General features: G+C 40.6%; 1 protein-coding gene and 1 long non-coding RNA gene across 5 annotated transcripts in view; one reads left to right on the top strand and one right to left on the bottom strand.

Moving 5' to 3' along the window:
- The window catches only part of qkia (QKI, KH domain containing, RNA binding a), an 80,566-nt gene extending 63,726 nt beyond the window's left edge, over nucleotides 1-16,840 (top strand). Inside the window, exons 5-8 of one of the 4 annotated variants that reach the window (XM_031310048.2) lie at nucleotides 6,948-7,035; nucleotides 9,395-9,811; nucleotides 11,845-11,919; nucleotides 13,163-16,840. In XM_031310048.2, the coding sequence (XP_031165908.1) occupies nucleotides 6,948-7,035; nucleotides 9,395-9,811; nucleotides 11,845-11,919; nucleotides 13,163-13,179 (597 nt within the window). In that variant the 3' untranslated portion in view covers nucleotides 13,180-16,840. Of the gene's footprint in view, nucleotides 1-6,947; nucleotides 7,036-9,370; nucleotides 9,812-11,844; nucleotides 12,535-13,162 lie in introns of those variants that run through there. The other 3 variants (XM_031310049.2, XM_031310047.2, XM_031310046.2) reach the window with 3 other exon arrangements.
- Nucleotides 16,798-17,145, bottom strand: LOC116057541. The gene is made up of 2 exons (XR_004106846.1): nucleotides 17,006-17,145; nucleotides 16,798-16,954 (listed from the first exon to the last, which is right to left on the bottom strand). It is a non-coding gene; the product is annotated as an uncharacterized LOC116057541 (long non-coding RNA).
- Nucleotides 17,146-20,456: the final 3,311 nt, after the last annotated feature.

Here is a 20,456-nt window from a genome sequence, read left to right as displayed (position 1 = left end):
TCAGTAAGTTGTGTGATTGACAGTAATGGGGCGGAGCAGCCGTGATGAGTTTGTAATAATCTGACTGGAGTCAGGTTCACTTCTATGCTAATGAGCTAGTGTGTTGGTGGTTTAGCATGACTAATGGTGCACGTCGCTAACAGAGCTGTCTGGGAGTGAGGAAGGGAGCAAAGAAGGAAAGGAGAAATAAAGAGGCTTTGCTGGAGTGTTGTGAAGGTATAAGACAGTCAGAGAGGAGAGTTGCATTAGATTGCGTTGTTAGTCTTTGGGGGAAAGGAAAATACAGTTGAGGCCTGATTCCCTTGGCAGATATGTTCACAAAAGCCGAGGAGCAAGGCAGAGGAAAAAAATTGCCTTTGAAAGTGCAGCAGTGAATTTGAGGACATGCAGCACTTACTCCAGCACACTCTTTAAAGGTGCTTTTCATCAAAGAAAAGGAAAAAGGTTAACTTATGTGTTTGTGTAGCATTGTTTTTTTTCCTCCTGTAGTTGTTTGATATATGGTCCTATATATTGTATAGTCTATGTATTTATTGTATATGTAGTTTTTACTTGTTAGTATTTGATTGATGCATGGTTTTCCATGAGAAAGAGAAATATGTGCATGTGGCATATAATGTATGTATTTTTTTTGCTAGAGTTATTGTTTGATTTATAGTATTGTCGATGAAAACATGGGAATCAGGTTTGCTACACATGTTTTCATTTATTACCCCTATCCAACTTCCAAGTTTGCTTTAGTTGACTTGAATCGATTAAACTTTCTTGTCACTTATTTATTTAGTGTGGAGCTGATTTGAAGCTTGCTACAAGTACTAATTCCTTATTCTTCTGTAACCCTACACTTCTGGAGAGTGTGGAATTGTTGATAAGTCGTCTTGGCAGCGTGGCGAGAGTAATCATTTTCCTCCAGATGTTCGAGTTTGGGAAGGAACCAAAAGGGAGGCGAGAGAGGGAGGGGAACGAAAGAGAAAAACCAGCTGCCGCCACTACTAGTTCCACCCCTCTACATGAAGTCATCTACTCCTCCCTCCCCGAGACTCCCAATACCACCTCCTTCACTTCACAGAATTTTTTCTCCCTCCCCTCTCATTCTTAGTTCTACACATTTTGCCTCTCTCTGTATCCCAGGAGGCGGCCAGGGCAGGCTGTGTTTACTGCTTAGGTAATTGGAGTAGTAGAGAGAGCCTGACCCTGCCCCTGCTAAGGCCTAAGGTGTGTGTGTGTGTGTGTGTGTGTGTGTGTGTGTGTGTGTGTGTGTGTGTGTGTGTGTGTGTGTGTGTGTGTGTGTGTGTGCGCGCGCGTGTGCGTGTGCGTGCGTACGCTTGTTTGTGAGGCCAGGGAAGGAAAGCAGGCCTTAGCCACTGTCAGCCCACAGGGGAACCGACAAATTGGTTTTCACTATGTTGTCTGTCTTTTTCTTTTCACATATTCTCCAGCTATCCCTTCTTTCTGTATATCTCTCCACCAACTCAAAGACAATCATTCACGCTTTCTCTTGTACTTGCACTGCAGTGCTTTTTCTCCTCCTGGTACTCCTTTGTTCCACCTCTCTTTCTATCTCGCTCTCTGCTCATCATTTCATCTCTCCGAGCTGTTAGCTGAGCTGAGCTGCATAGACGGTGACACTTGCCAGATACGAGCAAAAAATCCCCAGGTGCAGCCGTAGACATGAGCAAATTCATCCAACCTAACCCAGTGGGTGAGATGGATGGGAAAGGGCCTGGAGTCAGGGTGCTGGGGAGAGTGAGGGCGCAGCCGTATGAACACTCTCAGACAGCTGCTCATCTGTTGCTTATTGTTGTCCACATGCGCATACAGTATATATCATCGACTTGAGCTTTAGTGTCTAACAATTGACATTAGCTACAGTTTGTATGTCATCAATATATGAACAAAAGCTTTGATCAGGAGAGAGGTACAAAAGAGTGCAGCATGACAGTGATTTAGCATGCATCTAGTGACCTCATCGCATGGCTGTAAGGTAGTGGCAGTGGGACACGGCTCACCTACTTTAGCTCATCGCACTCCCGTCTCCCTTTTCCTCCCTCCTGCTTCTCTTCCCTCCTTCCTTCATCCCTCTGTCTTGCTCCTCCCTGATAGCTTTTACCGCTCTGCTGATTTCACAAATAGGCATCATTGATTGAATCTGATTCTTGTGGATAGAGCAGCTTTATTGAGTGGCTTTTTCGCTGATGGACAGGAGCGTGTCGGTGTGTGTGTTTGTTACGCACATGCATGTGTGCATGTTAGGTATGATAAAGGAAAACTTCCTTTCCTCATCCATCTCACTGAAGCAGCTATTCTTCTGGGAATTCCAGCAACCAGATTATTATAGACACACACACACACACACACACACACACACACACACACACACACACACACACACAGCATGCTTACACACACGGTCCTTGTGATGGCTCTGTCTAAGTGAATGTTTTATTATAGGTTGTGCATGCTGACTGAGGAGTCTGTTAATTGTGGCAACCCCTTGAGCTAGGCAACATTAAAGTGTTAACTGTTCTCCCTGGTGCTGTTCATCAAACTTTCATCTAAGCTGTGCTTCTGCGGTGGGAAGCTGGCCCAGTCCACCCAAGGCTACACGATTTAGGTTGGTCCAAGTCCACTCCAGCTCTGTCACCAGCATTATCTTTTGGTTTCTCACGGCTCCTGTCTGCAGCCATTTTGAATCTGCCATCTTGCTGTTGTGTAGATAAAACCAAGGTGCTAACACTGCCAACACTTCCCCAACATCCACAAAATACCACAGAGAACAAAAACTGAGAAAAGTAGGGAAATGTTGCTGTAGGGAATTTGTATGTTGATGAGGGAAAATTAGCTTGTTTCACGATCTGTCTGGGTTTGGGGGCTTAAACTAACAAACTGTTAGTGAGAAGATGGAGCTATATCATCCGCACTCTGTTGGGGATACACACATTTCACACACAGCAGCACACACCTCATCCTAGCAGCAGCATCTGTGCTCTTCCCCTCTCGCTGCCCTCTATTTTGTGTCTCTCTCCTCTCAACAGGCAGTGTGCCACCTATGCAGAGTTAGATGGATGGTGGCACCCTCTTGCCCCCTGCCCATTTAACCCCCACAACCCTGCAGATCCATCATCACACAACAAACACAAGCAGCCCTAACACTCGTATCCCAGCATGCAATTGTCCTGAGCTGCAGGCTGCTGCCGAGCTATCCCCATTGTACTCCCTCTCATACATATACAGTTATGTGAGAGACCAACCCATATCGAACAATCCCCAAAATGTGCTCATTATTTTGTCTGAATTTTAAAATGGTTACTCTTGTCACAAAGTATTAAGTGTAGCCACAAAGACACCAAGAATCTTTGGTTCTCTGGTTTACACTCTGCATACTGCAGGGATACACCTTGCTCATGAGGGCTTTCCTCACTTGATTTGAGAGGAACGACTAAGGAGCCATTTGAATTATTGTTGGGAGACAACAGGCCTGTATGGGAAAAGGAAAAGCTAGCTTGCAAAGAATGGTTTCACCAGAGTGGATAGTGTTTATACTAGAGATGCACAGATTACAATTTTCTAGACCGATTTCCAATTTTTCATTGAGTTTGACCTGCCGATACCGATTTTAGCCGATTCCAATTTCATTTTTTTCTAACCACTTTACAGCACACACAAATATCTATTTTCTATCTTTTCTTTAATAGAACATTTTACAATTTACATAGAACATAGAACATTTTTTGAACAGATAATCGATCGCTATAAAATAGAACTATATAAATTACTCCTGGTGTGGGAAATTCACACACATCTAAAGTGCAATGTTATGGAAGAACCATTTCCTTCTTTTCACATCCAATATCCAACAAAAAAAAATTTGATATATTTAGCAAACTAAACTTCTGTATGTATGAAAACAGGGAAAACAGGTAACGCTACCTGAAAACTGCGTGTAGTTCCTTTTTTAGCAAGTTTGCTTTATTTGTCATTGTGCACAAATATGAACACTACCGTTGCTGTCAACAGGCTTATCTGCTAACGTTAGCTACTGACAGTTACCTCGGAACAATCCAGCAAATAGACGGTACCTGAAACAGATGATTTAACGTCACCGCTCATTTTACCCACAGTTTAGCAACACAACTACAACAACACTGAGGGAAGATGACTACGTTTTTAATGTTGGTTATGAGTGGTATGCATCCCCATTTAACCTGGAAAGCGTTTTAAACAGTAACGTTAATACAGCTTGTCGGAGGAATACATCATATCATATGTATCATATGTATCATATCATATTTCACGGGACCTGCGTGAGTGCGGTTTTCATGTTCCAGTTGTTCAGCCTCAGAGGGGAGAGAGAGAGAGAGAGCAGCTGACTGTTCACCTGAGATCAGTAGAGCAGACGGCTCTGGAGAGCTGTGTATAATTACGACTTTATGACATTTCATAAACAGCTGATGGAGCAGCGGTGCGCCACTGCTACATGCATATAGCGGAAACCCTGCGTGTGCACGTGTGATGCTGATGTTAATCATGCGGCGCCCGAGTGCATTTGACCGGCATAAAATTAGCATATGTCAGACTGACCGGTCGCTGGTCATGGCCGATCACGTCACCAGCCGGTCAATCGGTGCATCTCTAGTTTATACAGTTCTTCATAATGTGACAATAAAAGGCAAAGACAAATATATGATTTATTGTTGAGTTAAGCTATGAAAGCATAATGCATTTAGCGCCCTTTGTGATTTGCATCTGGTGAAGTTACCTCCTTATTTTGTCTAGTCTTTTTCGCTTTCCTTCCCTGATTTCTCAGTTTTGTCTAGCAAGTCAGCTTGGCCCACTTCCAAAGAACCACTGACAGAGTTTTTGGGAGATGCACACACAAAAACGGAAGGAAAAAACCGCTGTTTTCATTTCATAGGCATCATTAGCAGTGTAGAAGTCTTTGTCTTTTATTGAACTAAGTTGTAGAGGTCAAGATCTAAGATTTTATTTGTGATGTTAATAACTCAAGATTAGCACAGAGAAAAGGAAGTAACCGGTAGATTGGAAAATAATTGGAAATTGGATTCAATAATGTTTACTTTGCTCTCTTTTAGGTGTGATAGGCAACTATTTCAAGCCTTGTCCAGTCACATGTACCATTGTTTAATGATTTTTGGCTCTCTATTGAGTAGAGTTTACTTGCTATCCATTGACGTGGGCCATATTCAATTAGCCTAGTCTGGTCATTGTTGACGCTGCATGTCAAGTGGCTCTCTCTTTACCTCCAAGGCTGTTAATGAGGGAACAAAATGGGGCTTGGCAACTATTTAAGAGCTACTTGAGTGTTTAAAAAAAATTGTTAAAATTAGAATTTTCATAACTACTTAATGTGTTAATTGGGATAACTTGGGATAGTTTAGGGTTTGATAAAGTACTCTCTGTTCTATGTTGAACAGAATGTTGCATCACTAGTGTTTGCATTACTAGCCTTTTGTCTGTCTTTGCAGGGGAAAATGTGTAGCTTGAGGATTTTTTTTCATTTTTGTGTTTGAAGACTTCCCCATTAAAAGAAAAGAGAGCACAGGAGAGGTAGAGAGGGAGATAAATCAGTAGAGAGAAGTTCCTTGCTTCATTAATTGGCAGCTCTAAGGTACACTAAACATTGCACACACACACACACACACACACACACACACACACATACACACACACACACAGCAGAATACAGTGACTGCTCTGAAGCCACTGCCTTATATTTAGTCAAGGGAGACCAGCCTCTGTCACTTTTTCTCTGGCTTAACCTCGCTCTTTCTCTTCCTCTCTCTGTGGCCGTGTTGAAGAGGAGTCTCATGGGAGGGCTTAACTCTGAGCCCTCATTCTTTTTTCTTTCTTTCTTTCTCCCCTTCCACATCTTTCTTTCCTTATCGTCCTCTGAATAGTGCAGCATACTGTTGTTAAACTTGGTCCAGGAGATTCGCTCTGTGCAGAGTTAGAATAGTGAAACAGAGGAGGTTCAGCCTTCTTGCTTTCATTACTGTCACCACTAATAGGCTGGTCGTCCTTACTCTGTGTACACATGATGCATTTATGTGCTAATGCAGAGTGTATGTACATGCAGCATGAGTCACCTTTCTTTGGATTTGTGAGTTGAAATGATGAAAAAGCATAACAATCATAACTTTTTAGCAGCAAAAGGCATGAAATCAATAGTTCACGAACTAACGTCAGTTTCACATGCCCATCTTTGCACCCTTCAGTTTGGAGAGTAATTCACAAAAGGCCCTGCTTAAATGATGATGTACAACCTGGAACATCATGGGCTTTTGTGTTGTCATGGTTATTGAGTGTTTGGTAGCTTAAGGGGAAATTGAGTTTGGGGGTGGAGGTGGGGTGGAGCAGAAAGTAAAGGGGGAGAAATAGATGGGTGTGAGTGGGAGGAGGGGTGCTATCTTAATTGCTTTCCGTGAATAATTTCAGTCGCCTAATTTGGCGATAATGACAGTGGCTGTGGCTTTTGTATTTATTTATCCAAACATTAATTGACAGGACTGACATTAGACAGGGCGGTTATTGCGCATTTGATTGTGCACAAGGGAGCAAAGAAAATTACAGTAATTATCATTCTGATATGGATTGTGAATATGCATTCCCACACTTAATGTGGCTGTCAGCATTTTAGTAACAACAAGGCACTCTGCCATGACAACAGCACTTTAGCTTACCTCCATCTCTGTTTCACTAAACCCAATCCAACCGGCGATTGTGGAGAACAGATGACATGTATTGTCTAAATGATTTAGCTGCCCCACTGTAGCTTCTTAACAACGCCTGGGCATGCAGTTAGGTGAAATGGTCGTCATGTGGATTGTTTCAATTGGCCTATAAAGGGGCCTCAGCTTGTGAAATTATTTGGACTAAGTGTGTGGTGTGTTATTATGAATGGACATTAAAGGTTCTGTTTTTCACAGGCGGAAGGAGAAGACAATTTGAAGAAGATGCAGCTGATGGAGCTAGCGATCCTCAATGGGACATACAGAGACAACAACATCAAAGCACGTAAGTGAGCCTCCGTGTATACGAACATATATATCAGTAATTTATGCAATCCAATTTATTTTGCACCATAAACAACTCTTTAATCTGTATTGACCATGCCTATACATGCTTACTTATATATTATATTTTCTGTATTTCTCATTAACTAATACTGTTTACATCCATTAAATTAGAGTGAAGTCAGACCTGCTGTGTACATACATCATATTATCTCTGACCACTAGCAGACCTCTCTCTCTCAAGCTCTCCAAACAATTTATGTTTACCTACCCAACCATGAGTAGGACAACTTCCATTCTGTTCTACTCCGTATTTCTTTCCTCTTTATCCATTGCTCCATCAATCCTTGCCCCTGCAATCCAGATGCCATTGCTCTGTATCACTTGCTTTTTGCGGACTCTTAACCTTAAACACATTGCTGTATTCTACCTGCTCAACTCTGCATGTTAGTCACTAGCTCACACATCTACAGTGTTTGCGCTTCAATCACCAAATGTCATTTCTAAATGCATAATCACATCTATGATTTGGGTATTAATAAATAATATAAATCCCAAAAAATTCCATAAAGTGTGATTTAAACATCATAATCTGGGTTCTTCTATATACTTGGGCTCAAGTTTAGGAAATTAAACTTAAAGTGCTTAATGTCATTTTCCTTATTTAACATCTGCTTACATGTTAGCTGTGATTAACAGGCCCAACATCTAAGCATAGTTACTAGGGGTGGAATGGTACATGTATTCGTATTGAACCGAAACGGTACGGGCGTCTCGGTTCGGTCCATGAATTTACACGGAGAATACACGGTATAAAAATAAATAAAACTCGCGTGCAAATGAATTAATGTAATGTGGAACTACTGTTACATACACGTTTCTTAGGGACACCTAATCTGTAGCCCCGCCTTAGCTCTGAAGCTCCCAAACTCCACCTACATGTCAAGTCGGTCCTGTGAGTCCACACCAGAGCCATGTCTTTCTCCATCACTCTGGTCCACACGAAGCAAACTAGTCCCTTCAATATACAACCAAACACGGATGTACTGTAGCTGTAGGTCTATCCCTTCTTGCCTCGACCACAAATGGCTTCCAGGCTCATTTGCTCCACTGTTAGCTCCACTGTTAGCTCCGCTTTTAGCTCCGGCGTTAGCTGTTAGCTCCGCTTTTAGCTACGCCGTTAGCTGTTATCTCCGCCGTTAGCTTCACTGTTTGCTGTTAGCGTGTGAAGCTAACGCCACAATTCGCCAACTGCTCTGTGTAACCGAAGCTGCCCTTTTAACACCCCTGCTCTGTGCATTCACATATGAGAGCAGCGCTTGTCTCCCATATCACACTACTAGCTAGCTGATTGTCTTATTTTGTTTACAAGTTCCAGATGGAGTCTGGAGATGATGTGGGGTAGCCTACTTAGCCTATTGTTTACTGTTTACATCTTACTTTATACGCTTCAGGCTGTTGCAGCTAGCTCAGGGGAGAGACTGGATCACACTAGGTGGTACAGCCTGAGACATGCACAATAAAAAAAATTGCCTTTTGCATTTTTGTTATGCTTTTCCCTTCATTGTACCGAACCAAACCGTGATGTCTGAACCGAACCGTGACTTCTGTGTACCGTTCCACCCCTAATAGTTACCATAGCACTTGATTGAATTGATCTGCCTTTGGGGAAGCTTTTGTGGCACAGCTCACGGCACGTGCTGATGCAGAACCACTTGAAAAATGATTTTTGTGTGTTCATTTTATGTTATCCAAGTTAAATGGACTGCTGACTATGTGGGGGATCAACATTTTTTAAGTTGCTAACAAATTAAATGTACAGTAGTAGGTTCCCGTTGTGCTCAGTGATGTTCATATTCAGGCCATGATTCCTGATCAGTCTTTTGTGAAACCTGCTCTTCATTGAGTGTTTCTCCTACATATAGTCAACAGCTCCATTTCTTTTGGCATGTGTGTTGTTTACCTCACCTATGCCATTTCCAGTAGATGAATGTATAGCTGCTCTGGTGATTTGTAAGCTTGACAGCAGCATTTTGTGCTTTCTGTGTTTTGGTGTAAGGGGTAATTTTTAATTTTGTTTGGCTTTTTTGACTTTTCCTTTGCAACAGATTGTGGTTTTTGTGGTTCACCACCATGATCATTGCATGGACTAATTTTCCCTTTTGCCCCCTTCCTCTCCCCTCTCTACCTGCCACTTCCTGTTCCCTCCTCTTTATCCTCTTTTGTATTTCACCTTTCACTGTTCATCTGTGATTATAATCAACCACACTACACTTTTATCTCTTGTCCTCTTTCTTTCTTTCTACTCCTGTCTTTCGCTCTCTTGCTTATGGCAGCCACCCTTGCATTCTCTCTTGCAGCGGCAGCAGCAAACGCTCAGGGCCAACGGCTCATAGCGGCCCCCACAGGTCAGGTGTTGCCTCCCCAGGCACTCCGGCCCCAAACTCCATCTGGGGCCCCCATCATGAACCTCATCCGGCCCACTCAGATGGCTGCCATGCTGCCCAACGGCACCCCCACCCTGGTGCCTCCCACACCGGATGGCGGGCTTATCTACACCACCCCTTACGATTACCCTTACGCCCTGGCACCCACCTCCCTGCTGGAGTACCCCATCGAGCACAGTGGGGTTCTAGGTAAGAGAATCTGGGGAAGCATGGGTCCAGCAGGTACAGCGGCCAACTTTAGCCAGTATGGACAGGAGGGCAACTTGTTTTACCATGGAGCTGGGGTGCTGGATGCAGCTGCCATGAGCCACAGTCAGGACTTGTTGAAAGGTAAATATGTCGTGTCCACCTGAGGATCAAAAACAGACAAACTCACAGAGTGGATGTGCTGGTGAAGCTCTTGGTAATGGGATGACCAGCTGTGTGGCTCATATGGACATTGTATTTAAAAGGCAAAAGGGGACAAAAAATAGCTTGTGAGGGCTAGGCTCTTGGAAAGTTCTCTTTATAATTTAGACTAAGGTTACTTCACTGTTTTAGTTATGCTCTCGCCAAACAATTATGCTCTCAGGTTTACATAGTTTCTTTTCTGCAAGGTTCGTATAGGAACACTCTCCTCAGTGTGAAATGAGGCACACCGACAGAAACACACTCACATACACGCAGCCTGCTCTCTAACCCTTTCATGCACTGGCCTGGAGGCATATACAGTCTGGCGGCAGATCCCCTCGGATTTCTGCAGCTTTTGAAATCATTTCTCTGTGCTGTTCTCTGCTGGCAGGCCTTGATGCCTGTAGATAGTCCCTCTCTCACTCCCACTGGGGATGTTCATTAAATTCTTCCAGTCTTCCCTTTTTTTTTTTACTCCTCCCCCTCTCTCCATTGTCTTAGCCTCACCCCTCTTGAACTTGAGCTCTGTTCTAATATCTGACGCTCCCCTTAGTTTCTGTGTCAGGAGTACAGTTCAGTGTGAGGGTCTATATATTCTCTCAATGGTGCTTTAAGCTCAACACATTTGCTACCAGAGAGATAACTGAATATCTATTGATGAAATAGAGTCTGATATGAACACCATATGTTGTATTGAGGCTGTAGTTAACAAAAGCAAAGCTGTTTCCCTATGTTAATACTGAAGAGGCATTTGTTGCTTTCCAACATTAATTTGACCCAGTACTCCTCTAATGTTGTCCGTGGCATCATCTGACAGCAGCAGAGACAAGCTTGATTATAGCTGACCTGTGTATTTGACGTGCCTCTGGGAGCCATGTGTAGAACAGACAGGGGCAGCTGACTGGCTTTTCTCTCTTTAACTTGCAGGGTTACACCAGCTTAGTGCATTTTATTTACTCACACTATCGATTGGTGCCTTCAGCAACACAGGGCCCTGTGGAACACACTCACTCTCATACTCACTCACACACACACACACTCATGCACTTGGTTTGGCTTCCTGCGCTACTGTATCTAGCCACCATTGGCTCCTCTGAGAATAAAGAAATATCAGGCCATTTGCTTCTTAAGAGTAGTGTAGGTGGCTGTGTAGCCATCAGCCAAAATCGCTCGTAACGTGACAGTGCCAGAATAAAATCCTTCTTGAATTTTATAACTTATTTCCCATGTCCCCTTTTCCTCTGAGAGGGCTTGATTTATTTTTCTTAATCCCTGCATGCATCACATTTTTGTAGTACTTGAACATAGTAGTACAGTAACATGCAAACAGTTTTTGTGTCATGTACACAAGGCAGTGTCAAGCACTGCAGTAGGAAGAAAAGTTGGATAAATATAAGAGGGAAATGACAGTCTCTGCATCCAGTGAACAGATTGACCTGGAGAGAAATGGTGAAAGAGAAAAGAGAAAGGGGAGAGGCAGGTGGTGACTGGCACTATTCAATTATGATCAGAGCTGTATTGGATTTCCCCACCTTTCAAAATAAAGAGACACATTTCTCAATCCCCCTCTGGATCCCAGAGGAAGAATCACATTATTTTTCCAGACAGCCCAGAAGCCTGTACCCTTTGCCTGCCCCCTTTTCAAAGAGTCCTCTATATAACTCTCTGAGCACTGTGGAATTTTATTACTTAAGTTATGCATTTTTAAATACCAAGTAAAACTCCAAAAAGGCGTATTATTTTTTTCTACTGCATTTTTCTACACATAAAAAAAGCTCTGTTTGGTATGTGTGTGTGTGTGTGTATATGTACTATAAACTGTATTATGTTGCTATTCTGTGTATTGTTGTATTATCCAAGCATTATAATGATAATGGTTAAAAATGTGAATGTTATTACTGTAAAAAAAATGACTGTTTTCTCCCCTGCTCAAAGTGAATGGTTTCTAACCTTGTGGAACTGTTACAATCTAGGTGCAATGGCTACTAAAGTGAGACGGCATGACACGCGGGTCCATCCTTACCAAAGGATTGTGACCGCTGACAGAGGTCAGTTTAGTCTCTTAGCTACACTCTGCTATTGATTGATGACTTTCAATGATTATTATGCCTATTATGCCTCGATGCCTTAGTTGGGAATTTGTATATCGTCTGTATTGTATTTTTTGTTTTCCTTTACCCCACCACCTTTCCTACCCCATACATCCACACACCAGCTAAATGGTTGATTGTGGTATGCACATTTTGTTTACATTTAGTACTTAACATATACAGTATTATGTAGATGTTGTATATGTCAAAGCTCAGGCAAAAGTGATCGGAACAGCTTTTGGTTTATGCAGCTGTGAAGCCAGGACAGGAAGTACTTTGCAGGCAGTGTTAAAGGAGTATACATTCCTCTGATGTGAGATTAGAGCCTAAAATGGGGCAGGCTTGTTCCCATACATGATTTATCTCCTTGGCTCATAAGGAGCAAAGAAAAAGGAGAAGCATTTCTATACTGTATTTGAGAGACCTGATAGGCAGAAGAAGAGTAGCCATGCTGCTACCACGCACCATTTCACCTTGAAATTTAAATTTATTTTGCATTTTATTTTTCTATGGATGATAGACACGCACAGACATAAGCTGAGGTAGCTTGCTTTCTCTCCAGTGTATTGCAAATAGATTGAAAAAAAAAAAGAAGCTAAAACACATTTTAAACATTTCAGTTGTACATGAGGTACTGTCAATTTATATTCGAGCATTTTATATCAAATGTATTTATGGTTCTTGTGTATATTTATATTATAAAAATATACTGCTAAATAAAAAGAAAGAATCGGAAAACATCGATTCATCTATTCATTGCACATTTAACACTAGTCACAGTTATCTCTCACATAACATTAGTGAGTCTCCTTACCACTAATCACACTGTTTGTAACTTGCACTCCAACTTGAAAGACACTAAAACACTAGATTTTTGTTGTTCTTATTTTGTTTGTCTGTTCGACCTCTCTTTGCTTCTGTTTTAATTTTTGGGGGCAATGTGCGCTTAAATTAAACCGCCAAGCTACCTGTTTCAGGGTGGGGGCTTAGTAGTTGGGATCATGATGTGACAGCGTCATGATTATAATGAGATTAGCTGGGTTCATCTCACATTGGCAAGGGAATTAGGAGCAGGGGGCGACATAAGAGATTGCATTCATTTTATTGTTAAAATGATGTCATTCCAGTCTCTTCTTGCTGACACTAATATCCTTTCTATCTTTTTTTTCTGTTTGTTTTGTTTTTGTTTCTAACCACCTAGCCGCCACCGGCAACTAACACATGACCTTCTGACCTCTGAACTCTTCACCCAATGACGAGCCGCCCCAAGCCTGCCTGCTGATCAGTTAACTGGTAATTGCCTTTTGCTAGCCTCTCGGACGCAAGTGAGAGAGAGAGAGAGAGAGAGAGAGAGAGAGAGGCGCCTGCCCATACAGTTACCTTAACACGTTCTGACAAAAAATAGAAACCAACGCAGAATCTTCACAGACACACAACAAAACCCAACAAAGTTGTGTAATATTCATTTTTTTTCCCTCTGTTCATTGAGTTAAATTCCCATTCTTTCTCTTTCTTTTTCTTCATGAATTATATACTGGGTGGCTGTGTTTGTGGTATTACTCATAACTCTGCACTGAATTATATAGCAATAAAGACCCCCACCCTAACCTCCCCAACCGCCTTCTTTTAATCGCTCTAATTTGGTGACCTCACTTTGTGACTCAAAGTTCAATATCTATTTGACGCAAACCATTTGGTTTCAGAGTAATGACATCATCCCCCTTCCTCCAAAAAAAGCCTTTACCTGCCCCACCCTGTTCCAACACCCACCTATTGGGAGAGAAAAAGAAATAGAAGGAAAGAGAACATACTCCCACATTAACTTGTTTAATTTCTGTCATTTTTCACATGTAGTGCAGTTGTTGAGCTCTAAAATGTAACTATGAGCTGACACATTCTGGGTGTGCCCCTCCAAACTGCTTTCTGTCCCGTTTTTAAAAAGCATGGCTGAAATGATTGCAAAAAAAAAAAGCTTTTTATGATTTATGTGTTTTTTTCTTGTCTTTTATTTTTTTTTTGCTTTTACTTTTGAGTCATTTTCTCCACTTGATATTGTTTTTTCTGTTATTCATATTCGACTAATTAGCTTTGCTTAAATTGACTAGCTAAAATAAGGCAGGTGGTTATCTCTGGAAAACAAAACGCAATCTGATGTTTGAAACAGGCTGCAGAAACTAAGAAATGATGAAGGGCAAGATGGGAAGGTCTCTATTTGGGCTGATGGGTCTTTGTGTGTGTGTGTGTGTGTTTCTTTTTTAATTAATACTACAATGAAAGTAGGGTGTGCTGAGGCTTCGGGGACATTGGAGCAGTGCTTATTAGCTACTGTTCATTGCTACACCCCCATCCACACTACATCCATTATACAGTGCCTGATGTATTTAGAAAAATATCTCAATGAGTTAGCTGAGCTGTGATTGAAAAGACAAAAAAAATATTAAGTGTGCATATTTAGCCAAAGGGTTTTCCAATGAATTATATATCTGCCATTATGCATCTGTCTCACAGAGGGCTCTCTCTCGTGATTTTAGAGTTTGGAAGAGTGTGATTTTGTGGTGCCTGCCTTTAGCTGGAACAGACAGCCAGTCAGTTAGATGAGTTTTGACCCATTAATGCTCTACTTTTTCTGAGGAGGTGAATGCAGGCAATAAACACTAAAATCAACAAGCTACTCAATTACAGTACATTGCTAGGGGGAAGGGCACTTTGAAGTGTACAACTTGTACATAAATGCTTTTGTCATGAGGCTTCTATCTTGAGTTGTTTCATCAGCCACGTTGCCAAACAAGTGTTTCTTTATTTTTATTTTTTTTTTCATCTCACCATTTGGCCAATTTTTTAAGTGTCTTTTTTATTTTGAACCAGTCATCAGTTAGGACATCAGGTGGGCATACTCTGAGCCTTCCTGCTAATAATATATTTTTTAGTTTTGATTATTTTAGTGATGAAGCATTTATTTTGAGCACATGATGAACCCTCCAAAAGCGCATCCACAATGTGTCACACCTCCCTGTGATCATAGCCTCGCTCCTGAGCCCACACTCTTTTTTTTGTTCAACTCTCTCAAGAAAAAATAGGATGTGAAAGCCATGCCTGCCTGTTCAAATTGCTTTATACATACGTCTTATATATAAATATATATATATATAAATATATAAAAATGTAGATATCTGTCATTGCATATACAAATACAGAAGAGAACAAAAAATAGATAATTTTACAGGGTGCTGGAGAAGAGAAAAAAATTGAAAAATCTATTTTTGGCAATTTTAGCTTTTGATACTTTACTTGCAGTTACAAAATCTGAAAAAAAATAAAATAAAATAAAAAGTTTAAAACAGTATAGGGGGAAATCAGAAAAAAAACTGAGTGGGTGAGGACAAAGTGCTGTTATCTTGGATATGATTGGAATGGAAGACCAAAACAGTCATAACCCTTAAAAGTTAGCGAGGATCAGAGCAAGAGAGTTTTAAAAGGATCAAATCAAAGTGCCTTATCAACAGTGGTTTCTGTTTTTTGAGTATTCCAGTTGTGTTCAATAATATCCAGCACCCACCAAGATGGCGCAGAGAGGAATTGCTAGTGTTACACGCTCTGAATAGTCGAGCAGGGTAGCTCCCACCATATCGTGGTGTTACCGAAGTTATTCTATGCAAAAAGAATAGCAGTCGTTTTGACCAGCTAAAATATGTGCCATGGTTTTGTCTTCCTGAAATTTTTTTTTTTCTTTCCTTTACTTGATGGCCCTTTACTCTGCTGTATGTGCAGGTTTTGTTCTCTTTTTATTTAGATTTTAATGACATGAAATATTGTCTTGATTTTTGGTGACTGTGATTAACTTCCTAGAACAAATCGAACTGCCAATAGCAATGCAGTAGTCTGCCAGAACATGTTTTGATCATGAGCTGAGAAAAATACATAACGTTCAAGGGAATGGATAGGGAATGGGGGGAATCGTCCCTGCTGGCATTAAGCCCATTTGTTTCAACAGCTGCAAACTGAAAGCATCCAGTCCATGTCTCTCGATGTCAATTTGACAACAAACTATCAATACAATAACAAGATTTATAATGGACGAATGAAATGCTGGATAATGAAACAAGCAGTTCTGTTTCACAGCCAAATAGTTTTCAGTTATTGAAACAACTGACAGTTTATTGCTGGAAGGTGAATTAAACTCATAATATAAAATTGAGGAATTCGTAGGTCCCAATATTACCCTTGGCAGTTTGTTTTTCTATTCATAGCTCTTTCATCATGCTGTTACACCGAAAGGTCAATGAATTTTTCTTTTTCAGTGTTATTTTAAATTGAAATGCAATATTAAAGTGGAGCAAGTGATGGCTATTCAGCATATGACAGTATTAAGAAAATTCCCTCTGCAATGTTACAACTTGCTGTGTCATTGTGAAAGGCTGGATAAGTCCATCAGGTGAAAGGTTAACTCTATACCTACCGTATTCTCTCTGGCCTGCCTACTACATGTATAATAATGTAATTAACAGCCATTGTTACAGGTTTATAATGTATTTTTCTAATCTCATTTTATATGTATATTAATCATGTTTCTGAGTGCTTTTTTTTATGAGACCCACTGCAACTTTTTTTCCCCCTAAACAGCCCCTCTCTTCCTCCCCCCCACCCCTTCTCTTTTACATCTTGAAAACTGTCTCTTGTGGGGAGTGTTGCCTTTTCCCTGTTATATTTGGTTTTGTTTTCTTGCCAATTCCCAGCTTGTTTAACTCATTAGCTACTTTATTAGTTTTCTTGTCATAAGTATTTTTACATGCTTGCATTTAGTTTTCATGGTGTATGCTGTTATTTTTCTTATTAACCTCTTGGCATTTATTTTAATAAAACATTCTTAGTAAGAATTTTACTAACTTGCTGATATTTTGTCTTGTGTTTTTAACCAGTTTCATGAATGTATTACCTTGGTCTGGTTCACGGACTAACACAATTAAAACTGGTGTCTGGCCACCACTTACACTGACTGATTGACACACACACACACACACACACACACACACACACACACACACACACACACACACACTAGTCACCTGTGCACAAATGCTTTACATACACTTACTCAACATGCACACTCAACCTAACTGGAAACTGCACGAGTTGATAAGCGTCCCTCACTCCCGCTCACGCACTCTCACCTCTGTGCTGGAGAAATCTGCTGACACTCTTCATACTTGCCCTCCCCGCTCAGTTCCAACACCGCTGCTGTGTCTCGTCGTCTCTATTTGAGACAACTCTCTTGTTAGTCGTCCTGTCCTTCTGTGTCACTGACCCCGTGAGACGGTCAGGAAGTGTCACAGTGTCTGGGGGGGAGGGGTGGGTGTAAGCTGCATGTTATTTGAGGCCACTGGGTAACTTCTGGATCAGCTGAACAAAGCTCACTCTGATTAAAAGGGTGATATGTCTGTACACATTTTGCACCAGTGTCCTCTTTCTCTAACCATTAGTTATAATCTGTGCAAAATACTGCATATTAGTCATCTCAACAGGATACATTTTTACTGTGAATTATGTAGAGAGCAGGGCATCTCATGAGCACACATAAATGTGAGTTATTTACAACAGACACATAGATGACTGTTATGCGATAGTCTAAAGCTCTCCCAATCTTTTTTTTTTTTTCCTCCATTGCCTCCCTGGCTTGTTATGCCTGGATAGCAGCGTTATAGTTATCACCAGCTGTTCTCTGTTTGGTGAACACTTCTCCCCATTCAGCTTATTGATATAATTGCTAATACTGGGCCATTTGGGAGCATCCATAATGCTTAGACACACACCAGTACACCATGCCAATACGAAGTACTTTGGGATCAAAACAAACCTTACTGTTCCTTCCAGTGTAAAACGCTGATATGGCTTTCAGCTAGCTGGTATTTATTGTTCTCGTCTGAAACGCTGCCAGTATGTGTTGTTCATTTTACTACTGTGTCAGTGCACTCGTCCATGGGTTCATTCAGCTCTCTTCTCTCTATTCAGCTTTTTTCCTCCACTAATTCAAGGTATTGACACTGACACACAAGCAAAAGATTAACTTCATTAATCCTGATTATTACTTTAACCCACTGAGTGATGCCTCCAGATGTTAATTCTTTTTTTTTTTCTTTTTTTAAATCTGCACAACAAAAAACAACTTGGCCTTAACTGTTGCGATTCTCTTTATGTTTAAGCAAAGAACAAGGATTAAAAGTGTCTAACATCAAACTTAACATTTCTCTCCTCTCTGAAATTAACATTTTTTGTGTCTGATTTGAAAACGGGTGTTTTTGCCTATAACACCTGCTTAAACACCAGCAAGTAGAGACAAAGATTGAATTACTGGCCAGCCTAAAATGTTTTTTCCCCTTTATATATGTAGTGTTGTCAGCCATGCATTTTTTTATTTATAATGTAAGCTTGGCCTTCAATTGTTTTTGATTGGCTTCTCTGTGCCATATTCAATTTAAGCTAAAATCCGTCCATTGGCAGTCGATATATTTATGCTGTCACAAGCCTCGCCTTTTATATGTCCGAGGTTTTCAGGCTTGCCTCAACCACCAAACTGATGAAAAATACAATAAGTGGGGAGTTTTTTTCCAGAGCACAATGTATTACAAACACTGCCTAAATATATTGCATCTGTGAGTAAAAAAAGTGCCTTTTTTTCCTGCAATTGGGAAATTATATATTTTTGTACTTTATCATTCAAGTGCCAATTTTCTGTCTTCGTTTATCTCACCAAAAGCTTTTTGTTGAGCACAAAAAAAAAACTAAATGCCCACGCTTTTTATTTTTTTTTTTCAGCAAAATGCACATACTCTTTAAAATATAAACTGGGAAACAAGCAGACATTTCCCACCATTAAACTTTGGCTTAATGGATCCTGTTTGGAATTTGATCAACTGAGAACTTCTTTTTCTGATTGGACGATTGGTAGTTTTCAGTGCCTTTTCAAATCTGTGGCAGGGCATTCAGTGCATTTATCTACTAACTACCTTTTCACCTGTCAATCTTTTATTTTTCTTATGTTCTGTTTAACAAACATTCCTCCAATGAGTTAAACGGCAGGTAAACCAATCAGTATTGGTCTCAGCGATGAAGCACTCAGGTGGTTAAAGGGCAAATGCTACCAAAATACAGAATGAGAATTTTTTTTTAGCCCCACTGGATTTTTGTGTTTTTATTTTTTGACTGTGATAAGTATGCATAAAAAGTATATGAATTTTTTTCCTAAAATTATACTAGTATGGTATATACTGTAAGTTCCTCATCCATATAGTGGTGCACTAAAATCTGTGAGATTTTCTCTTTTTTTGTGGAGTTGTAAGTTTTTATGTGAAGTAGCCTTTATTTTGTTTTGTGTTACCTTGTTTTTATAGAGGGTTAGACTGAGAATTCTGAATAGGGTGTAAAACATGTAATGCCAGTTTTTGTTGCTCACACCAAAAAAAAAAAAAAGGAAAACAAATGTCATGTGTGCAATAAAGAACCATATTTACAAGCTTCCCTCTGACTGCTCTACCTGGACTGGTCCTTTGCTTTTTCGCTCATGCTTCTTTATCGGTGACATCATTTCTTTGGATTTGCTGTGGTTTGGGGGCGTTTAAAGGTAGGTGCGCGGCATTTGCACAAAATAAAATGTGAAAGTTCAACACTGGAAAAATAGCTCTCGCCTAAGCCTTTAAAGTGTGATTAAGCCCTCTCTTGGATTTTAGTGTGATGGTGGTAAAATGTTGACCTTCTGCGAGGGTCACACAGCAAAAGCTTTCAGTCTGGAGATGGTATTTAGCGGTCAAATGCATTCATTCTGGGCTCTAAACTGACTTTTAACGTCTGGGCTGAGGAACAACTGGCACATACATCCTCTGCGTTTCTTTTCACATGTTTTTTACCCCTCCAGCGATCATGCATGATAGATGACATGAAGTAGTGTGACAATCGGTCAAAGGTTCATACCTCTACTGCAAACTGAGCGCTGACACTATTTAGGGATAGATCTATTTTTAATAAAGGCTGATGATACACAGTTATGTCTCGGCGTGTCACTGCTGCACACTGAACTCACTGCAGAGGTTAACCTCTCACTAAAAGCTGCACATCATACTGAATGAGCTGAAGTGTTTAAATGTTCACTAAGTCCATAAACAGCAATACAACAGTCATTAAATGGCATACATCAGACAGAACCTTTCTTATAGAAAGACCTCCAACACTTAGATTATCATAAAATGTATTTACAATTCAATGTGTCATGCCTCGTTTTAGACTGTTCTCCATTTAACCCGATATTTCTGCTTGGAACAGCCCGCACAATATTCTTATTGGCGTTATACTTCCTGACTTTTCCTAATTAGTATGAGAATTTCCTATAAACAAAATTATTTCGATAATGGCAATGACACGTTACTTCTGTTTCAGAGACCCTGGCTGTATAATGGTAAAATACAATGAATTCACACATGCTCTGTATCTGCAATTGGTGTTTACTC

Source organism: Sander lucioperca, chromosome 18 (genome assembly GCF_008315115.2).
Source record: "Sander lucioperca isolate FBNREF2018 chromosome 18, SLUC_FBN_1.2, whole genome shotgun sequence".
Lineage (NCBI taxonomy): Eukaryota > Metazoa > Chordata > Actinopteri > Perciformes > Percidae > Sander > Sander lucioperca.
The sequence above is the reverse complement of the archived record's forward strand: the minus strand, read 5'-3'. Positions and strand labels throughout refer to the sequence as shown.